A 20,145-nucleotide genomic window follows, 5' to 3' on the forward strand; every position below is an offset into this window, starting at 1 on the left:
CAGAGGGCGCTCTCACACAAACACGCTAAATATGCCCCGCCGCAGAAGTACAGTAATGCGCATCAGTCCAGGAAACCCCTATCGCTGTGGCTGAATAAACAGAAGATTGAAACGCTTTGATTAAACATGAATTGTAAACACACGACTGCCTTATTCTGTGTAAGAAGCACATCATCTCACAGAAGGAGGAGCTCAGCTGTCGTTATGAAGTGAGTTTGGAGTAAATGCATGTTACTAAATGTTGCATGTTATTAAAAAGAGGTTCATAAAAGCTTCTCATGTTTTGGAAAGATGTTTGACACGTGTTGTTTTTTTCAAATGCACGTTATAAGCGACTCAAACTCACAGTGCTTTCAGATAGAGCAGCGTTTACTGAGCCGATCATCACTGACACACTGCCCATAAAAAATAATCGCAGCCACTGCGATTTTAAAACCGCGATAAGCGATCTCGATTTAAGTGCGATTACATGTAAATTGTGATTAATCGTGCAGCCCTACTTCAAAGTGTACTTTCATAAACAAAAAATTTGCTACAAGTATTAAAATAGTAAACTACTAGCATAACCATAAGTTCACTTGCAGTACAAATGAGAAACGTAATTATGAACTAGTTGTGCACTTAAAGTTTACTACTGTTACACTTATAGTACACTTAAACATATACTTTTATATACTAAAAGTGGGCCAATTTAGTCCCAAGCGGTAATTAAAATAATACACTTACAAGTTTACTACTAGTACATATTGACATTAGTATACTTACTGCATAATGTATACTTAAAAATATACTTGAACATTACTTAAGTATACTTCATAAAATGAACTTGAAGTATACTTCTTTTTTTGTAAGAGTTAACATGTTGCTAACATGATGGAAGCACAATTAGCTTCTTTTTAACATGATGTTAATACAGTTGTCTTTTTGCTAACATAATTATCTTTTTGCAAGCATTCCTTTAACAAAATGCTAACAAGATTAGCATGCTGTTAACATAATGTTAACATGATTAGCATGTTGCTAGCATAGTGTTATCCTACAATTAGCATGTTGCGAACAAGATGCTGACATGATTATCATGTTGTTAGCATGATATTAGCATGATTGTCATATTTTGTCAAACAAAATGGTGATGATTAACATGCTGCTACTGTGTTTTAGTAAGCAGTTTTGCTTCGCTATTCGCTATTAGCATGTAGCTATTCTGCTAGCATGTGTAGCATGATGGAAGTCCTGCTTGCTAGCATTAGTCAAAGGAGCAAACCACCATGTCTCTACGATGTTCTGGTGCAAAGATATAGGTCTTGCTGAACAGTTGCTAGGGTACTCTGTTTAGTTGCTAGGGAGTGGCTTGGCAGCTGCCAATGATGTTACTTCAAAGGCTGCTTGCCAGTATGAATGATATAAACCAACCGCAACTCCTCTATGACATTCAGATTAGAAGATAACCCTCTGTGGATTTGGGTTGCTAGGGTGCTCGACAAATGGTTGCTAGGGCGTGGCTATGAAGTGTTGAAGGTGTTTAATGATTGGCTGAGCCCACCCTCATGTTTTTATGACACTTCTATCAAAAGATATTCCTCATGATCTCTTTGAATGGAAGTCTATGGGATTAGGTTGCTAGGGTGCTTTAAATGGTTGCTAGGGTGCTTTAAATGGTTGCTAGGGTGTTGTATAACAATAGTGATGCTTTGCCTTTTGGCACCACTAATAATAAATCATTTCTCAAGCCAACATAATAAGTCAAACCCAACAGACAGTCATAATAAACTAATTTAAATCAAAACACAGACTATAAGAGCCACTAAAATGAAGATGATCAGATGCTGAAGATCAGACACACACTTACAGTTCTTCATCTACAGCATAAATCTCAGCAGATCTCATTGATTTATTGTTATTTAACTTTCCCAAAGTATCAGTTTCTCTTGATGGACACAAATGTCTGAATCTCATATTTAATGTTTGTAGTTGATGCCGTTAAACGCTGATGATAAAAACGAGTGTGAAACTAATAACAGCACTGACAGTGATCAGAGGAACATGTGTTTGATCAACAGGACGAGTGTCATAATTCATAATAATCTGTGTTGGGTTCACTCTTGATCATTATATGAAGATCAGAATAAAAGCATCTGTTGATTGTGTCTCATCAGCTCCTGTGATTCTGGACCCAAACACTGCGAATCCATGGCTCGTCCTGTCTGATGATCTGACCAGTGTGAGAAACAGCAGGATCAATCAAACTCTTCCTGATAATCCAGAGAGATTTGACTGTTATCCCTGTGTTCTGGGTTCAGAGGGTTTTAACTCAGGAACACACTGCTGGGATGTGGAGGTTAAACAGAGTTCAGTCTGGACTCTTGGAGTAACTACAGCATCAAACCAGAGGAAGGGAGATGATTTCTTCAACACTGATGTCTGGAGTGTGGAGTACGGATGGTCTTTAGCTTCTAGTGTTCGTGTTAAACAGGATCTTGTTCGTGTGAGAGTGAATCTGGACTATGACGGAGGAACGGTGTCGTTCTCTGATCCTGTAACTAACACACATCTACACACACTCACAGCCACCTTCACTCACACACTCTTTCCATTCTTCTGTTGTTGTGACTCTCTGAGGATCTTACCGGTCAATAGTCAGTAAACGTCACTCCTGTAGATCTGGATCTTCCTGCTTTCATCATGTTTCCAATATTTAATCCATATCACATGAGTAAGAGTGCTGTTGATCTGAATATCAGTACGGTAACTGTGATTGGGCCTTGATGATCACATGACTGATATCCAGCACTACAGCAACACTCAGATCAATAAACAAGAAGTTTTCATTTATATTCCACTTCACACAATTAGACCGATTAGAGACCGTTTCAGCATTCATGTTTTCAGGATAATTGACATTTACCCGATTATTTCAGTCAATGTGTGTTTATTCATTTCTAAACTTTTTTGCATCATAATTATATATGATTATATATCATATTTTTCTTGTATTACATCAAATCACTGAAGCAGTAAATTCTGCACATTCTCAGTGTTTGTTCAACATGAGACTAAATGAATAATTATTTCAGTTATAGAGGAGAAATGATCATTTGTTCATTGGAATAAATGGATGTAAAGGTTCTTGCTGATAATCTTGTGTTTTAAATAAATAAATAATATGTGATTATGTGATTTAATGCTCAGAGTGAAAGATGAAATGTTTGGGATGATAATTAGGGTTTAAGTCGTGGAAACAATACTTTACAGACGTAACATGTTTATTTGACCTTTCTTTCTGCCTTTATTGGAAACTCCTTCAGTCTTCCTTCGTTTGACAGACACACATCTGGAGTTTTGACGAGCGGCAGAGATTTACAAGCCTCTGATTTACTCGTCCATTTCAAACATGTTATTATATATTAATAAATTGAATACAAACAATTATTGTTAGTAACAAGTGTCATGATTTTCTGTACTTCATTATAAAGGCTATTTAGATCAATACTTGATCCAGCAATATTCAGAAACGGCTGCAGCTTTTAGGATATTTTTCTGCTTAACTTTTTTTAGATTATAAAAAAGACAAAATTATAAAAATAAGGAAGAATGATGTTTGAGAGGTAACATGTGTTATTCTTACCAATAGTGATAAAATAATGTAATATACAATTTAATTATATGAATATTATGAACAGGATCAACTAATACAGCTTCTGTCATGTGACACCATATTTATTTGCTTTAAAACCCTTTTTCTCGATTAAAAGTGTTTCCAAACTAGTTTTTCGCAGCATTTGAAGTTGAAAACAGTTTTGTACAATTTTTTTTTTTCAAAATACTTTGATGAACAGAAAGTTCAAAAGAACAGCATTTATCTGAAATATAATACTTTCTAACATTATAAAAGTCTTTACTGTAACTTTTGATCAGTTTAACTTATGCTTGATGAATAAAAGTATTGATTTATTTTATTTCTTTCCCCCAAAAATAAAATTAAAATTCTTACTGACCCCAAACTTTTGAAGGGTCGTGTTTAATGTTACAAAAGCTTTAGATTTCAGATAAAGGCTTCGTGACTTAAACAAGCAGAAAGATTTGTACATTTGTAAAAAAAAGGGAAAAAAGGGACATCTATTTTTCCAAGACACACTCTTGTGTAAACGATGATAAATTCTGGTGTAATCAGTGGAGGAGCAATATTTCTTTCTGTCATAACTCCAGTTCATCGGGTCGGGTCGCTATATTACTTAATAGTGGATTTCAAGGAAAGATTATAGAAACGCTTTCTTCAGGGATTGGAAGTGGATTATCTCAGTTGTTCTACCAGATAATAAAGTCATTTATATAAGTAATTAAAAACTTAAATATCCCTCTGCCTTTATTATTTGGTGGCGATTTCAATGAGGCTCCAGATTTATTGCTGATAGATTTCCTTCTAGAAATGTGTCTAATAGCGTCAAACACCGAATAGCAGATCTCTGTCAGTGTCTGAACCTGATCGAGGCACAGAGAGATCTAAACCCCCATATATACACTTGTACACTTGGTTTAAATCGGATTTGTCTCAAAAAAGCACGCAGGCTATAGACCTGTGGCTGCAGATATTATTCAAAAATGATTATTATCAAAATTAAGTATTGTATTTCTAATGATGGATTACACTGGTTTTGGATCCCTAACATAATCTTCAGACATTGTGGTGACCTTCAGTTTTTATTATCTTGTCATTTTAAATGCAGCAAATTACCTATTAAACTCTCAGATTTGTACAAACAAGCTCTAGAATCCTGGAAGATTGCTTTCAAACATCATTTCTCCACACACACGTGTCTTATGTGGAATAATGAAAATGTATTGTGTGGAAACAAAGCACTTTTGTTCAAGGAATGTGTGGATCAGAATATCTTTATGTAATCACAGACGGACTCGATGATGGTGAGATCAGATCAGACCGGCTGTTGTCAGACTCCTCATGCATACACAAATCTCACTGGATTATTACAATTAATAGCAAAAAGAATGTTTGGAAATGTGAACTGATATTTCCTACTGACACATACAGCAAAAGATAGAAATAACTGAATTAAAACCATTTATATATATATATATATATATATATATATATATATAATGTTCCTACTATACTATATGAAAGAAACTCATACAGGTTTGGAACAACATGAGGGTGAGTAAATGATGACATAGTTTGAACTTTCGGGTGAACTATCCCTGTAAGTGTACATAAGAATACACATTTCAACTGAGTATGTTTACCTTTTAATTTTTCTTTCTTTGTAAAGACATTTCTCTATTAACATTTTTACATTTTGCATTGAAGAATTATATAAAAACATATGAAAGAATATTACAACTGTGACGACCTCTGCTGTTGATTCTGGGAACTGCTGTTGGTACCTGAGCCCACTAATCACCTCAACTGCCAGTCAACTGGAAACACCTGTGTTCGTGCCTTAGACGCGGCTTAAGAGATCACCAACTGACTGGAGAGGAGCGCTTTTTGGTTTTGGACTTGGGTTGCGTTGTGTTTTGTTACCTTTTCATTTGCATTTTTACTTCGACACTACATTACACTTCAACCCTGCATTTTGCTTTACACACTGACCTTGCTGATGAATACAGAAACACTGTTATTTTCTTTAATTAGTGGTGGGCAGATCGAGGCTTCCTGAAGCAATGAAACAGTTGAAGCAAATGGGCCATATTGTGTCGAGAGTTCGAATCAATCCGACACCCGTCTCAACGGTGACACCTAGTGGTCACTTGCAGGTGTTGATCTGAAACGACCTTGACGAGCCATTAAAAAAATGTGTTTTTTTTTTATTATTGTATTTTTCTAATATGTGAAGCTTGTAACCTATAGGCTCCTCACTGTGCATAATGTTATTTTGGTCCTGCAAAATTAATATTAATAAAAGAAATCAAGCCACAATGTCTCACTTTTTTAGAGATTTTTATTCAAAAATATTAATTTCTCTGCTGTGGAAGGACTTAGCCTACTTCTTTTTTACAGATAATTTCTACAACCTTTGAAAAAATCCTTTCACAAGGGACACTTGTTGCTGGCATGCAAAGATATTTTTTAGCTAGGACATACAAATGAGGAAAGATTATCTTTCCAGTAAGTCAGAGGATCATGAGTTCTGGGTGTAACAGGTCAAATATGTGTTTCCACTTGCTACAGTTATTTTCATGTATGGCCCCTTTAATTGCACTCTCCGCCCAGATCTGGTAGAATTATGAACTGGTTCCGGTAGAGTCATTTAGACTCGCGCCTGTCGAGAGTGCGAATGGCCGCGGTGAGTGAGTGCTCCGTGTGTTAAATATATTTTAGTAATTATATAACCATTTTAAGGGCTAATACGGAGTTATACGTGTGTTTAGAAGTATGTTGTATGATTTGGGTTTGTGTCACTGTTATATGTATTGTAATATCAAGTTTAATGTTCACTTCCAATAGAATGCACGAGGGTGATTCCTGAAACTGATCACCGCTGTTCTATATTCACTGTCAACAGGTACAGACCAGTTTCAAATGTGTTATCAATTACTGTTTATTATGTAGTTTATGTAAAAGAGTCATTTAGACTCGCGCCAGTCGAGAGTGAGAATGGCCGCGAATGCACGAGGGTGATTCCTGAAACTGATCACCGCTGTTCTATATTCACTGTCAACAGAATAAACATCTTAAAGTGCGATTTGGTGTCCATCTGATTTCAACACAACGCAGAAACAACACTGTTACAATGGTGCTGTGACCGTGACTCTGGAAGCAGCGTGGTGAATCGACTGATCGGAGATTTCCGGAGGAGTTCGTGCCGTGGGTGACGAGAGTTTTCGCGCCGGAGCTGTTTGCTGCAATACCGTTTTTGTCCACAAGGTGGAGTGAAGGAACACGTTTCACTGCAGAGAGGAACAAAGTTCTGGTATTGTGTTGAAGGCAACATTTGCTTATTTGACAATAATAGCCGTTGAAGATTAACCTTTGAAGGATATATTTTTTTTACGAGTTTTTTTTTATTTTATTTTATTTTTTTATTGAAAAGTACTATTGGGGAGACTGAAAATCAGCAAATTCATTGTGACTGAACTTTGAGCTCTGAAAAGTAGCAAATTCATTTTGACTGAACTTTGAACTCTGAAAATTAGCACATTCATTTTGACTGAACTTCGGACTCTGAATTTTTATTTATTTATTTTTTTCTCTCTTTTTATGAAAGTGCTTTTCTGAAATTTTGAAACAACACAATTACATATATATGTTTAAAAAAGGGTAGAATTATTTTTTTTCTTCCTTTTGTTTGAGTAATATATAGTTGTTGTTTTCTTTGTTGTTGTTCATCAGTGCTACTGTCAATATAGGGTATGGATTCAGACAACAGTTTTGAAAGGGGTAGAGGTCTATTCATGTTTACTCCTATGCCGTCAGTTGGGAGAGGCAGACTTGATTATACTCCTGTTACATCTACTCCAATGTCTGCCTTAGAGGCTGTGCAAGATGTAAATGTCAATTCAAGTCCTCCACCCCCCCAGTTCAGTGAAGGTGGACTGAAACAACCCAGCTTGAGAGGGGATGAGTCGATGGAATTAATAGTGGGGATGGTAGAGCGAATGGGACGCTCTATTGGGGAGAGCATTGCTTCCTGTTTAGAGTCTAAAGTCTGCAGTTCAAGTAGTGCAGACTCATCTGTTTTGAGCAGAGTTCTAAAATCTGAAATCAAGGAACCTGTTTGTTTTAGGGGTGATCGGGCTGAACCGTACACTGTACATGAGTGGGAAGCCATAGTCATATTTGCGCAAGATAGGGACGCCAATCGAAGAACAAGCTGATGAAGTCCTAAGTAGGCTTTTGGGGCGGGCTCGTGAAGTTGTGAGGGTGGGCTTGCGTAGTAACCCTTCCATTGATTTGTGCGAAGGCCCGAGTCCTATTTTTTATTTGTTGAAACAACATTTCAGTGACACAGCTTTTTCTAGCATGCCATTAGCTGATTTTTATGGCACACTTCCACACGCTGGTGAGGATCCCTTTGACTATTGGCTGAGGCTGAATAGGGCCATGGACTGTTTAAAGAGACAGGACAAGATTGACAATCTATCCAATGAGCTCACAGTAATGTTTATCAGACATTGTCCTGACCCTGAGCTTTCCCTTATATTCAAATGCAGACCTTTGGAACAATGGACGGCGGCTGATGTTCATGCACGTTTGGAGGAGTATGGAAGAGAGAGACGATGTGGCTCTGTTTCTAGAGCGCCCCCGGCCATTTCTCTTTTGAAACAGGAAGTTGCTGTCCAGCCTCCTGAAACAAAGGTTAGCAAAGCTGCTAAACCTGAGGCTGTTTTATGTCAAACTCAGCCGACAGAACCTGTTGAACCAATGGAGCGAATTTTAGCAATGTTGGAACGTGTCTTGGAGCATGGGCAATCAAGTCGTCAGGCTGGCACAGAGCGGCATGCGTTTAAGTCACAGAGAAACAGAGTGAGGCCTACTCTACCATGTGAGGTGTGCGGAGATGTTGGCCACACCACCCATTTTAACTGCAGAGCAAATCATCTGTGTTTTCTTTGTTACAAATCAGGTCATGCACGTGCAGAGTGTCCTAAAGCCAAAGCCTTCACTGCTAGTGTGATGCCTGAGACAGATGCTGTTCCACATACGGGAAACGACTAGGCCTGCATGTGGAGGGGGTGAGTGCAAGGCCTAATGATGACCCCCGATCATTGTTGGATTACGATCAGGAATCTGTATATAAAAGTGTTTGCGAAGAGTATAGTTCTCAATGTACAGTTGTCTTTCAAAATACTCAGAAACTTCAGCCATATGATGATCTCTTCTACACGTTAGTGATTATTGGTGGAAAGGTAGAGGCAAAAGCAATGCTTGACACTGGATCAATGGCTTGCACCATGAGCTCCAAGATCTTACCTCAATTGCTGAGTACTGGTGTGTTGTCGAACCTTTCACTTGCCCCGACAGATGTTGTTTTGGTTGGATGTGGAGGCACCAGAACTAACCCTTTAGGAGTGTGCGAGCTGGATATGAATGTTTACGGCTGTCATGTCACTGTTCCAACTTTGGTAGTCAAATGCCAGGGTGATGATCTTATCCTAGGCAGTAATCTCTTGAAACATTTGATTCTTCAGCTGAAAGGTTCTTCAGAGTTATTAATAAGTGCGTCTGAACGTGAGTGTGATATCAATGAGCAAAGCAAGTTACTTGATCTACTAGCCAATGTGGAGAAGTGGAGAAATGGTCCTGTCCCTGACCTAGTGGGAACGGTAAAGATCAAAAAGGCAGTATCACTTGAACCCATGACTGAAAACTTAGTTTGGGCCAAACTACAAAGCACTCATGACATCTCAGCTGGCAGTGCTGTCATTTTGGAGCCCAGTAGAGTTAAATCAAGGCCAAGGAAAGTGCTGGTCGGGAAAACCGTAGCGTTGATGTGTGAAGATGGATGGGTTCCGCTTAAAGTGATAAACCCTTCAGAGAGAGCAGTGACTTTGAAAAGGAATTCTACACTTGCTGATGCTTTTCCTTGCATGGCTTTGCAGGATTTTGACTGTTCTGAGTTTTCTGATGGTTCCTCATTTGATTTAAAGCAAAAAGTTCAGAGAACAGCTGATGTTTTAACTGACAGACAGGATGAGATGAGTGTAACCGATGCTCTAAGTTTACCGGTCAGATTGGGACCTAACAACTCCTGTTCTGCTGATGACACGGCAGTCTTACACGACTTAGGCTTACCTGACTTGGATGTGGAGTCGTGTGAAGTGTCTGCAGACTGCAAAACAAAGCTGTTGAAGCTTTTCTCTCAGTATCATTCTATCTTTTCCAGACACAAGTTGGACTGTGGAAAAGCAACAGGCTTTGTTCATCGTATCCGCCTGAGTGACGACAAGCCCTTTCAGTTGCCGTATCGACGCCTTGCTCCGAATCAATATGACAAACTTCGGCAAGCTTTGAGTGAGATGGAAGAATGGGAGATCATACGAAAATCTAGTAGCGAATTTGCATCACCTCTTGTTCTAGTCTGGAAAAAGTCAGGAGATTTGAGAATATGCACAGACTTTCGTTGGATTAATGCTCGCACAATCAAAGACGCGCATCCCTTTCCCCATCAAGCAGATGCTCTTGCCGCTTTGGGAGGAAATGCCTATTTTTCAACCATGGACCTCACATCTGGCTACTATAATGTAGAAGTTCATGAAGATGACCGGAAATACACAGCATTTACATCACCTTTTGGGTTATACGAATATAATCGTTTACCGCAGGGACTGTGTAATAGTCCGGCCACTTTCATGCGGATGATGTTGACTATATTCGGGGATCAGAATTTCAACAGTCTATTGTGTTATCTGGATGACGTCCTGGTATTTGCACCCACCGAAGAGCTGGCGCTGGAGCGCTTGGAAATGGTGTTTAAGCGTCTCAAGACTCACAATCTCAAGCTTGCTCCGAAGAAATGTCACCTCTTGCGGAGTTCGGTCAAATTTTTGGGTCACATCATCAGTGCGGATGGTATTGCTACCGATCCAGAAAAAGTCACAGCCATTGCTTCTGTCACTGAGGATGATCTCATGGTTGAGGGTACCAATGTCCCCTGCCAGCAGAAAATACGGTCTTTTCTGGGTATGGTAGTGTTTTACCAGCAGTTTATTGAAGACTGTTCAGCCATTGCTAAACCATTGTTCAGTCTTACAGCTGGAAGAAAGGTTCCTCGTGGAAAATGGCAGCGTCAAATGTGTCAAAGAGAGTTGTCTGCTTCGGATTGGACTGAGGAATGCAGTCGAGCGTTTCACAAATTAAGGCAGGCTTTGCTTGATCAAGTCTTATTGGCTCATCCAAATTTCAATGAAACCTTCCTACTCTCAGTAGATGCTTCTAGTAATGGGCTTGGTGCCGTATTGTCACAGGTTCCTAGCAATGGGACGACAGCCAGGCCGATTGCTTTTGCGAGCAAGTCGCTTACCTACCGTATGCTCAGTCGAGATATCCTGCACATAGGTTAGAATTTTATGCCATGAAATGGGCAATTTGTGACAAATTCCATCACTGGCTCAGGGGTCAGAAATTTACTGTCTGGACAGACAACAACCCTTTAACGTAGATTCTGTCCAAAGCAAAATTGGATGCTTGTGAACACAGATGGGTTGCAAAACTAGCACCATACCAGTTTGATATTAAGTACATTCCTGGTCCAAAAAACGTAGTTGCTGACGCCCTGAGTCGAGAGCCCTTGAGTCCCTTATGATAAATTGCTGGCAGAAGCTGCAGCTGTGCGCACAGGCTGTGTCCAAGATGTCTTCCGTTGGTCTACTCACCCCCTTGACAGTTCCTCCGATACTGAAGGAGTGGCCATTGCCTGTCATACAGCTAAAGTTTCCTTACCTGGAACAATGTCAAAGCAGGAAGTGGAAGCTGTTCTGCACTCATGCAGGCATAATGATAACTCCAAGTCACATGCCTTGTTGCTGCCTCATCTTCCACAAGCGATAATGCCATCAGAATCGCCGGACATTGATGTGCTGTCCCATGATTATCTAATGAAGATACAACAGAATAATAATGTTGTAAAAAGGGTGATTTGCTTTGTTGAGAGAGGACGGAGGCCAAATAGGAGGGAACGAATGAACGAGCCGAAGGCTGTCTTGAGGTTTATGAAACACTGGGTAAACCTGCTGATGAAAAATGGTGTGTTGCATAGGGTTTCAAAGAATAGTTTCACCAAGAAAAAAACTTACCTGTATGTTGTGCCTGAAGCAGTGAAAACCATGGTGTTGAAAGGCATTCACGATCAAGCAGGACACCAAGGTCAGCAGCGGACTCTGTATCTTGCTCGGCAAAGGTTCTTTTGGCTTGGCCTTGAGAAGGATGTGAAGGAGTATGTGAAGTGCTGTCGTCGGTGTGTGATCAGCAAGACACCAGAACCGGAGGGTTGTGCACCGTTGGAGAACATCATTACAACAGAGCCCCTTGAACTCGTCTGCATAGACTTTTGGTCAGCGGAGGACTCTGCCAACCGGTCCCTGGATGTTCTTGTTGTTACAGATCACTTCACAAAGATGGCTAATGCCTTCTTGTGTCCAAATCAGTCTGCAAAAGCAGTGGCACATCAACTGTGGCATAACTACTTCTGTGTTTATGGCTTCCCAGGCTGTGTCCACTCTGATAGAGGAGCCAACTTTGAGAGTGCTCTGAACGCTGAGTTGTTGAATATCGCTGGAGTCCAAAAATCGAGGACAACTCCATATCACCCAATGGGGAATGGAGCTTGCGAGAGGATGAACAGGACGCTGGGCAATATGATACGTGCTCTGCCTGCGAAGACCAAGCACAAATGGCCGCAAGTACTAAAATCTTTGACTTTTGCGTATAATTGCACCATCCACGAAACCACGGGGTATGCTCCTTTCCTTTTGATGTTTGGGAGGATTCCACGCCTGCCCATTGACCTGGTGTTTGGAACTGTTCTAGACGATCCTGATGTTGTAAACTATGACAATTACGTCCAGGCTCTTCGGAGAGATATGAAGGAGGCAATGTGTGTTGCACAGGCATCTGCCAAGAAACAGCTTAAGAGACATGCTGACTTGTACAATAGGAGAGTCAAGGGGGGACCAATTGATGTTGGTGATAGAGTTTTGCTTGCCAATGTAAAGGAATTCTCCCTTAACCTAAATAAAACTGTTGCGTCTACTCATCGACACAGAGCGTCTACTAATCGACACTTAATAAATAATAAAACTGTTGCGTCTACTCATCGACACAGAGCGTCTACAATCGACACTTAATACCCTTTATACTCTAGCTCTTGCGTCTTCAATCGACATCTGGCCAAGTTTCTTACTCTAACTTACTTGATTCCCTAAACTGACCTGCTGCGCAGCAGAAATGAACAGACAGACTTTCAGCAAATGTCCTCTAAATGCTTTAATAACGGCCGGGAGAGTCTTCGAGCAGTTCTCAGAGAACTCTCCCAAGAAGAATCAAGGCTGGAGGATCTCAGACAAATTCCATTGAGACATCCCACCGTAAAACACATATACGACAGTTTTTATAGTATAGAGGTATGACAAAATGTCAGGCTGCATTACATAATTTCCCCACTATTTGATTGGTTCTTCATATGCAAACCCCTCTGTTACTAGGTAAAGCAAACTCTGATCTTGTGGTGACTTCATCTGTCACAAGATTCTAACAGACTGTCTAGTTTCATTTCCCAAAACTGTGTTATTTTTACATACATACGCACACAGTCAAAAAGACAAGTTTTCCATTGGTGTCATACAGTACATCCTGTTCCAATGTTAGATGTTAAATAAGGTTAGATGTTAAAAACATGATTAGTTTAATATACAGTTTAAAATCTCTACGACAGTTCCCATCTCTGGTCGTAACCAAAACACGACCATTATTAAATTAAATTATTCTAATCAATTTTCCATACCTGCAATCTAATTTACCTTTACTAAATCATCCCATTATAAGTCAGTGACTTTAATACCACCTGATATCTCTAATCATACCATGTTCCATCTTCTACTTTATAATACCTGTCAAATATTCCTTCAATCAGCATTCCAAGTTGTAATTAAAATACCACCTGTTTCCAATGTTACCACATCACATACCATCTTCCACATACACATACCATCTTCCACATAAACATACCATCTTCTCATCTCCTTCATCTTCTTCCCAACATTCTATCTTTAGTAACAACTAAACATACCATAGTACATTGCCTTTAAACTTTAGTAGACCTTGAGTCAAGTTTAAGTATCATCTTTCTCTGGATTTTGAATCTCATTGATCTATTAGGCCTTTAACAGGCTGATACTGCTGATTAGCCATTTTTCTTAACCTTATTTTACTAGCTTTTAATTCAAGCAGGCGATTGTTTTACTTAGTAAGATCTATTTAAGGATCTGTGTAATAAAATCTAACCAAAAAAGAAATTCTTCTAGAATATTTTATTTTTATCCTTAACACAAATATCAATAATAGTATTATCTTGTTTCAAACAATGTCATTATTTTAAAATTAACTCTCACCCAGCTGTTGCCATGATAATAGCTTTAGCTGCTGATATGCCATTTAATCTTTTATTATCTATCCTAAAATCCTATTTTTCCAGAATTAACTGATGGACATAACATGTCCTGCCTCTATTTGTTGGCAATGCGGAATAATTCATAATGGATCCATTGATCCAAATCATTAAATCTGTAACTTCATTCTGAATTAAGAAAGCTTTTTAGAATTTTGCTTTATGAGCAAATATTCTATTTCACTGAAATGTCTAAACTGTTTAGATTAATTTCAGTTTAAATCTAACATGTTTGTGTTACATTGTTCTTGGTCTTGGTTTTAACTTTGTGATACATATATATATATATATATATATATATTTAACACGTTGAAGACCTTTCTCAACAAAACAAATCCATATTTCATTTCTGGAAACCGGGCTAAATAAGCAAGCACTGTTACTGTATTCCTAGATAGACTAGACCCGCAGTCACCTCTCAGATATCAAATACAAACATTAGACAATACATGAAAGGAACATTTCAATAATCACACTGGTAACTTCTCTAACTAATAATAATAATCCAGAAATTAAATATGTTTCCCAAAATCAATCTCCTTTTGAAAGTTTTTCTTTTGCATTTTAACAAATGGAAACACCTAAAAAATATTTAATTTAGTCATTCATTCATCGCCATAGAAGTTTACCCTATTATCTATTCGGACCTAGTCCGGCAAAGTAACTTATCACCCATTCTCTCTTATTAGAGAACAACTATTACACTATTAGTTCTCAGCATCTATGATGTCTGCATTAGGGTTCTATAACCCTCAAGTTTCTTCAAAAATAGTCCCTAGATTATTTATTATCTTTACAGTAATGTACCTAGTTAAGAGTCCCTATACTCTACAGAATTAAGAGATTTTCCTCTTCTCAATTTACGAGTACCTGAAATATTTTCAAATTCATCAGTAATTGTTCAAATCATGAGATCTAAATACTCAAGTCCTACAGTATAGTTTGATTGAAACAAATAAAACATCAATAAACATCACACAAAATTAATTATTATACTACGCTTAAAACATTAGTTGGTTCACATCTTCCTCCAGGTGTGTTGATCATCTCGTTGCCCCATGGACGTTCCATCTTCACCAGGGTGATTCTTTGCGAAACGTTGCAATGGGCTTATCCCACGTTGGCAAGGGAGGAAAGTTAAACTAGCACTTCCTTTGTCCCTCACTTTACGCGGTGCGTTGTCGTTGGTGTCTGCGTTTGGGGTTGCTGAGGGCTGGTTGGCGTTTGGCTCAAGCTGGTTGGTGTAGTTTAAGGTGAGAAGCTTGGACGGAGGTGTCACACACTGCAACCTTGCTGATAGTTGCAAGATTCTCCCTCAGAACACAACCGCAGTCCACTGGAGCTTGTTTGTGGAGTGAACCATAAGAACAACCTGTGAATGGAGACCTTAAGTATTTTTGTTAGTGACAACATGTATCATGTCGCCAGACTCATGTGCTTGTCTGGCCGGTCGTCCTATTTTGATGAGACCTGTAAAATTTCATGTTAAACAGTAACAAGACAATATTTTATACATTTGGAACAGAACCAGTTCTGTTCGATGAGGTCCACCATGACATCCTGTAAAAAGGAAAAAGTTAAGTATGGGGTGGACAGGGCAAACTTGCTTGCTCTCTGCCTTCCCAAAGTTATACGTTGCGCGTGTGTGTGTGGCCTTGTTTCTTTTCTGCCACAACAATAACCCAGCTTAGGCTAGTTAGCCAAAATCATCCATGGTCGTTGTTCTGTTGGCCATATTTTCTTCCCTGTGGGGTCATATTTTACCCTGTGTGTCATATTTTAACCTGTGGGGTCATATTTGACCCTGTGTATCATATTTTAACCTGTGGGCATAATTTACCCTGTGGGGTCATATTTGACCCTGTGTATCATATTTTACCCTGTGGGCCCACTTTATAAATTTAGATACAGCTGTTTTGATTGACAATTTATTTGTCTCTGTGTTTCTCAGAACACCATCTTTCACACACTTTCATACACTTTCATACACCCCTCTCTGGCCAGAGAATTATACCTTTTTGTCTGCTTTAGCAGTTTATGAACTGAATGGGGAACATATATTTATTAGGAGTGGAATACCATTAAATCTGAACGGTAACAACTTTTCCGTCAAAGCCACTGAACGTAGACATACTGTGCACAGTAAATTCCCCTTGCAACAGTGTCTAAACGTTAGGATATTTATTTTCAATTGTCTGATGCAGTCGCCATGTGTTTAAGTTTAACACAGTGAACGTAAACCTTTTCAAAATCAAATAGATTAAACACTTTAAATAATAACCGTATAGATTTGCAGTTGCAGTTGAGAGAATCCATTTTAATTTCCCAAATGCAATTTGTCATTCATTGCACAATTTCAATTTTTCAAACTTTTTGTTGTTGCTCACAAGCTATTTAAAAGAAGATTTGGAAATCTGCACACAATCTTAGATCAATGGACAAAAAGAAAATAACATTTCCATCTCGTACCCCTGGTGATGACAGCATGTGATTCTAAAAGTCTATAACTAGAAAACATTGTTTCTATTGAATCTAGAGATTACCTTTGAATGAAATGGAGTGACCAATTGTTGCTAGTCATAATTTCTCTTTAGATGCCTTGTGGCCTATATTATATTTTTCTTTTCCATAGAATTCTGCATAGTCAATAACCTAATGCTTTTACATAAACCTCACTGCCATGTCCAGATTGGTGAGTCATGCTCTCACTTCTGCTATTGAACTTCTTGCAGTAGGGCTTGTTAATGTTACCTATTGAAAGCAGATTCAAAGAGTTAGTTGAAGAAATATGAAGAATTGCTGAAACCAGTGGATAATCAAAAAATAATCAAGTTAAATAATAAACAAATTTGAAGCAGTCTCTGTAGTGATCATTGAAAGTGCAGCACCTAGCCCACACGGAAGATACATTGGATTGTCTCTCCGTGTGGATTGTCATTCAGTTGAACTGTCCATTCTGACCCCCCTCAGAAGTGTCAACTTCCTCTTTCAGGAGGGGAGCTGCAGGCCCCACTTCCTCTTTTTTTTCTGCAGTCATCCCATTTTTCAAGGCAGCTGTCTGAAATCTTGAACACTCAGAGAACCGCAAAAATAAAATTAAACAGTTTAATTTCCAAAAGTCTCTTCTGGTTTACAACACAGCAATTCTTCAATTTATTAAAAAGCTTAGTCCTTCATTGCGGAAAAAAGCAAGCACTTCTTCTTTGCAAAGACGCAGGAAAAAGCAGGAAAACTTCTCTAATTATAACACAGTGTATAATGTAAATTAAAATAATTATTTGTCTTTTCTTTTTTACAAGAAACCAAAATAAAATGACTGTAAGATGTCTGTTATGTGCTTGTTCAAATCACAATTTATATATTAATTGGTCACACAATCTCATTCTCATACGATGCACAATGCACAAAAAATTATCTTAGTTAAACATAAACCATTGACTCTTAGAATCTCATGGATCAAAACATTTTCCCACACTGTCTCCCAGGGATAACACTTTCAGATAGAAAGTATATTATTTAAACACGTGCATTTACAGTTTCTCTCAGTCCTTCCAACAAATTGCAAATGCTTTTGGACATGCATCAATTGGTTTCATACAACTCTCTGCTGTTTTATAACATTATCATTTGCTTATGTCATGTCAGTCAAAATTAACTATACTTGTGAATGCTGAATAGTTATTCCATATAAAACTAATAGTCCTCATTTCATTGCTTGAGTCATTACATGCAAAAATGTTGAACTAGTTGTCAAAATCTGTCAAGCAAATTTTACACAATTTTTTTAATCTTTTTTTCCCTGAAAATGTCTGATATTCGCTGTGATGTAATGAAATTATGTGCCCAGACAGAGAGGAACATCTGGATGTGCATGAATGATTACAGTACTATGTATGTTGTATGTTCAGTTCCAATATGTACTGCAATATTGTGTACAGTTGTGCACAGCTCTACCCAAAGGGAGTTTATGTTTGTTGTAAATAAGGGTGTATTTGTTCTTTTGCACAATGCTGTGAACAAATTAGAATTGCAAAGAGCATATACAGTAAAAATGTGAAACATACATATTCAGTGTCTTGTACTCAGTTACCTCACTAAATACAGCACTGTGTAACTTTACTGTATTTTTCAAATGGCTGTGCAAATAGTATATAGTGCTGTATTGAGCATGTTCAGGTAGTGTCACCAAGATCTGACTTTTTTGCATTGGAAAACATTTACAGAGTAAACTGTCATAATGAAAACATGACAAAGCCATTTGATTATCTTGTTCATAAACAATGGTGTCTGGACTTTTTATCTTGATGACACTGACACCTTCATTGACATGAATACTTGCTTTTGAGGAATGAGCTCTCCATTTTGAGCAAGTGACACGCTTTTGCAGGTTATCAACTAGGTTTTGTAGTTTGTACTAATTGTTTTGAGAATTGCATTAACTGTGGCGCAAATGTAAGTAGTGATGTGAGAAACGCACCAAAGCGACCGAGAAAAACCGCAATATCTTACTATTTTTTCATCACTTTTAAGAGCCCCTATTGCTCAGTTTTATATATCTCATCTACATAAATACATAATTAAAGTCTAACCCATAAAAGTTTCTTTATGATTCAAAATGTCCTAATTATCACAGAGTATTTCACATGTGCATATTCCTATTATTATGATTTATAATTTTAACAATTTCTGCAATGTTTAATTGATTTCAAAATGTAAAAATTCATAAATCTCAGGATAACAATATTGATCTAGTTATCTTGTTTCCACATTTCTTTCTTTATCTTTCTTTCTTTATTAACCTTTATTTAATTCAGTCAAAATCAAAGTCTTTTTCAAACAAAACTTCAAACAAAAAGCAAGTTTCAGTACTGCAGCATCTCTGGGTATTTTCCCCTCCCGGATCTGGTTTCCAGCTTTGACAAGTTGCTTTGCAGAAGTTTTATTGACAGCTTTTTTGAAGCACTCTTAAACACACAAAATGAACAAAATACTCAACATATACCTTGGTTGCATTTAACCATAATCATTCATTGCCCTTAATAGACAAGGTAAGGAACATTTTTTAAATTACTTAAATCTTTTAGATGTGATTACCAGTTTTCTTCAAATTTTTTTACTTAACAGAACAGCTAAAATTTTATTACCTTTTAATTAATTTAGAAGCATTTTAAAGGAAAAGTGCTGAGGTCTGTCATCCTACCTTAATACTTTAAGTCCTTTTAGCCCGACTGGAATGGTTCCCTCTGTCGAACAGGGTTCTGCAGTCTGGCAGAGTGAAGACAACGTGGTTCCTCGCCCCTTTCATTCAACAAAGGGAGATTCCGAGGACTCCTGGCTGGCTCGCCAAATTGTAAAGGAATTCTCCCTTAACCTAAATAAAACTGTTGCGTCTACTCATCGACACAGAGCGTCTACTAATCGACACTTAATAAATAATAAAACTGTTGCGTCTACTCATCGACACAGAGCGTCTACAATCGACACTTAATACCCTTTATACTCTAGCTCTTGCGTCTTCAATCGACATCTGGCCAAGTTTCTTACTCTAACTTACTTGATTCCCTAAACTGACCTGCTGCGCAGCAGAAATGAACAGACAGACTTTCAGCAAATGTCCTCTAAATGCTTTAATAACGGCCGGGAGAGTCTTCGAGCAGTTCTCAGAGAACTCTCCCAAGAAGAATCAAGGCCGGAGGATCTCAGACAAATTCCATTGAGACATCCCACCGTAAAACACATATACGACAGTTTTTATAGTATAGAGGTATGACAAAATGTCAGGCTGCATTACATAATTTCCCCACTATTTGATTGGTTCTTCATATGCAAACCCCTCTGTTACTAGGTAAAGCAAACTCTGATCTTGTGGTGACTTCATCTGTCACAAGATTCTAACAGACTGTCTAGTTTCATTTCCCAAAACTGTGTTATTTTTACATACATACGCACACAGTCAAAGACACAAGTTTTCCATTGGTGTCATACAGTACATCCTGTTCCAATGTTAGATGTTAAATAAGGTTAG

At 38.2% G+C, this 20,145-nt stretch overlaps 2 protein-coding genes across 2 annotated transcripts in view; one reads left to right on the top strand and one right to left on the bottom strand.

Moving 5' to 3' along the window:
• Positions 1-3,167, top strand: part of LOC311278763 (E3 ubiquitin-protein ligase TRIM35-like) — a 9,834-nt gene extending 6,667 nt beyond the window's left edge. Inside the window, exon 6 of the mRNA XM_084389790.1 lies at positions 2,157-3,167. Within this exon, the coding sequence (XP_084245916.1) occupies positions 2,157-2,644 (488 nt within the window). The 3' untranslated portion in view covers positions 2,645-3,167. The remainder of the gene's footprint in view (positions 1-2,156) is intronic.
• LOC311278748 (nuclear factor 7, ovary-like) overlaps positions 1-20,145 on the bottom strand; it is a 1,193,180-nt gene that overhangs the window by 347,785 nt on the left and 825,250 nt on the right. The gene's annotated exons all lie outside the window — the stretch shown is intronic.

Source organism: Rutilus rutilus, assembly GCF_951802725.1.
Source record: "Rutilus rutilus genome assembly, chromosome: 19".
NCBI classification, from domain to species: Eukaryota; Metazoa; Chordata; class Actinopteri; order Cypriniformes; family Leuciscidae; genus Rutilus; species Rutilus rutilus.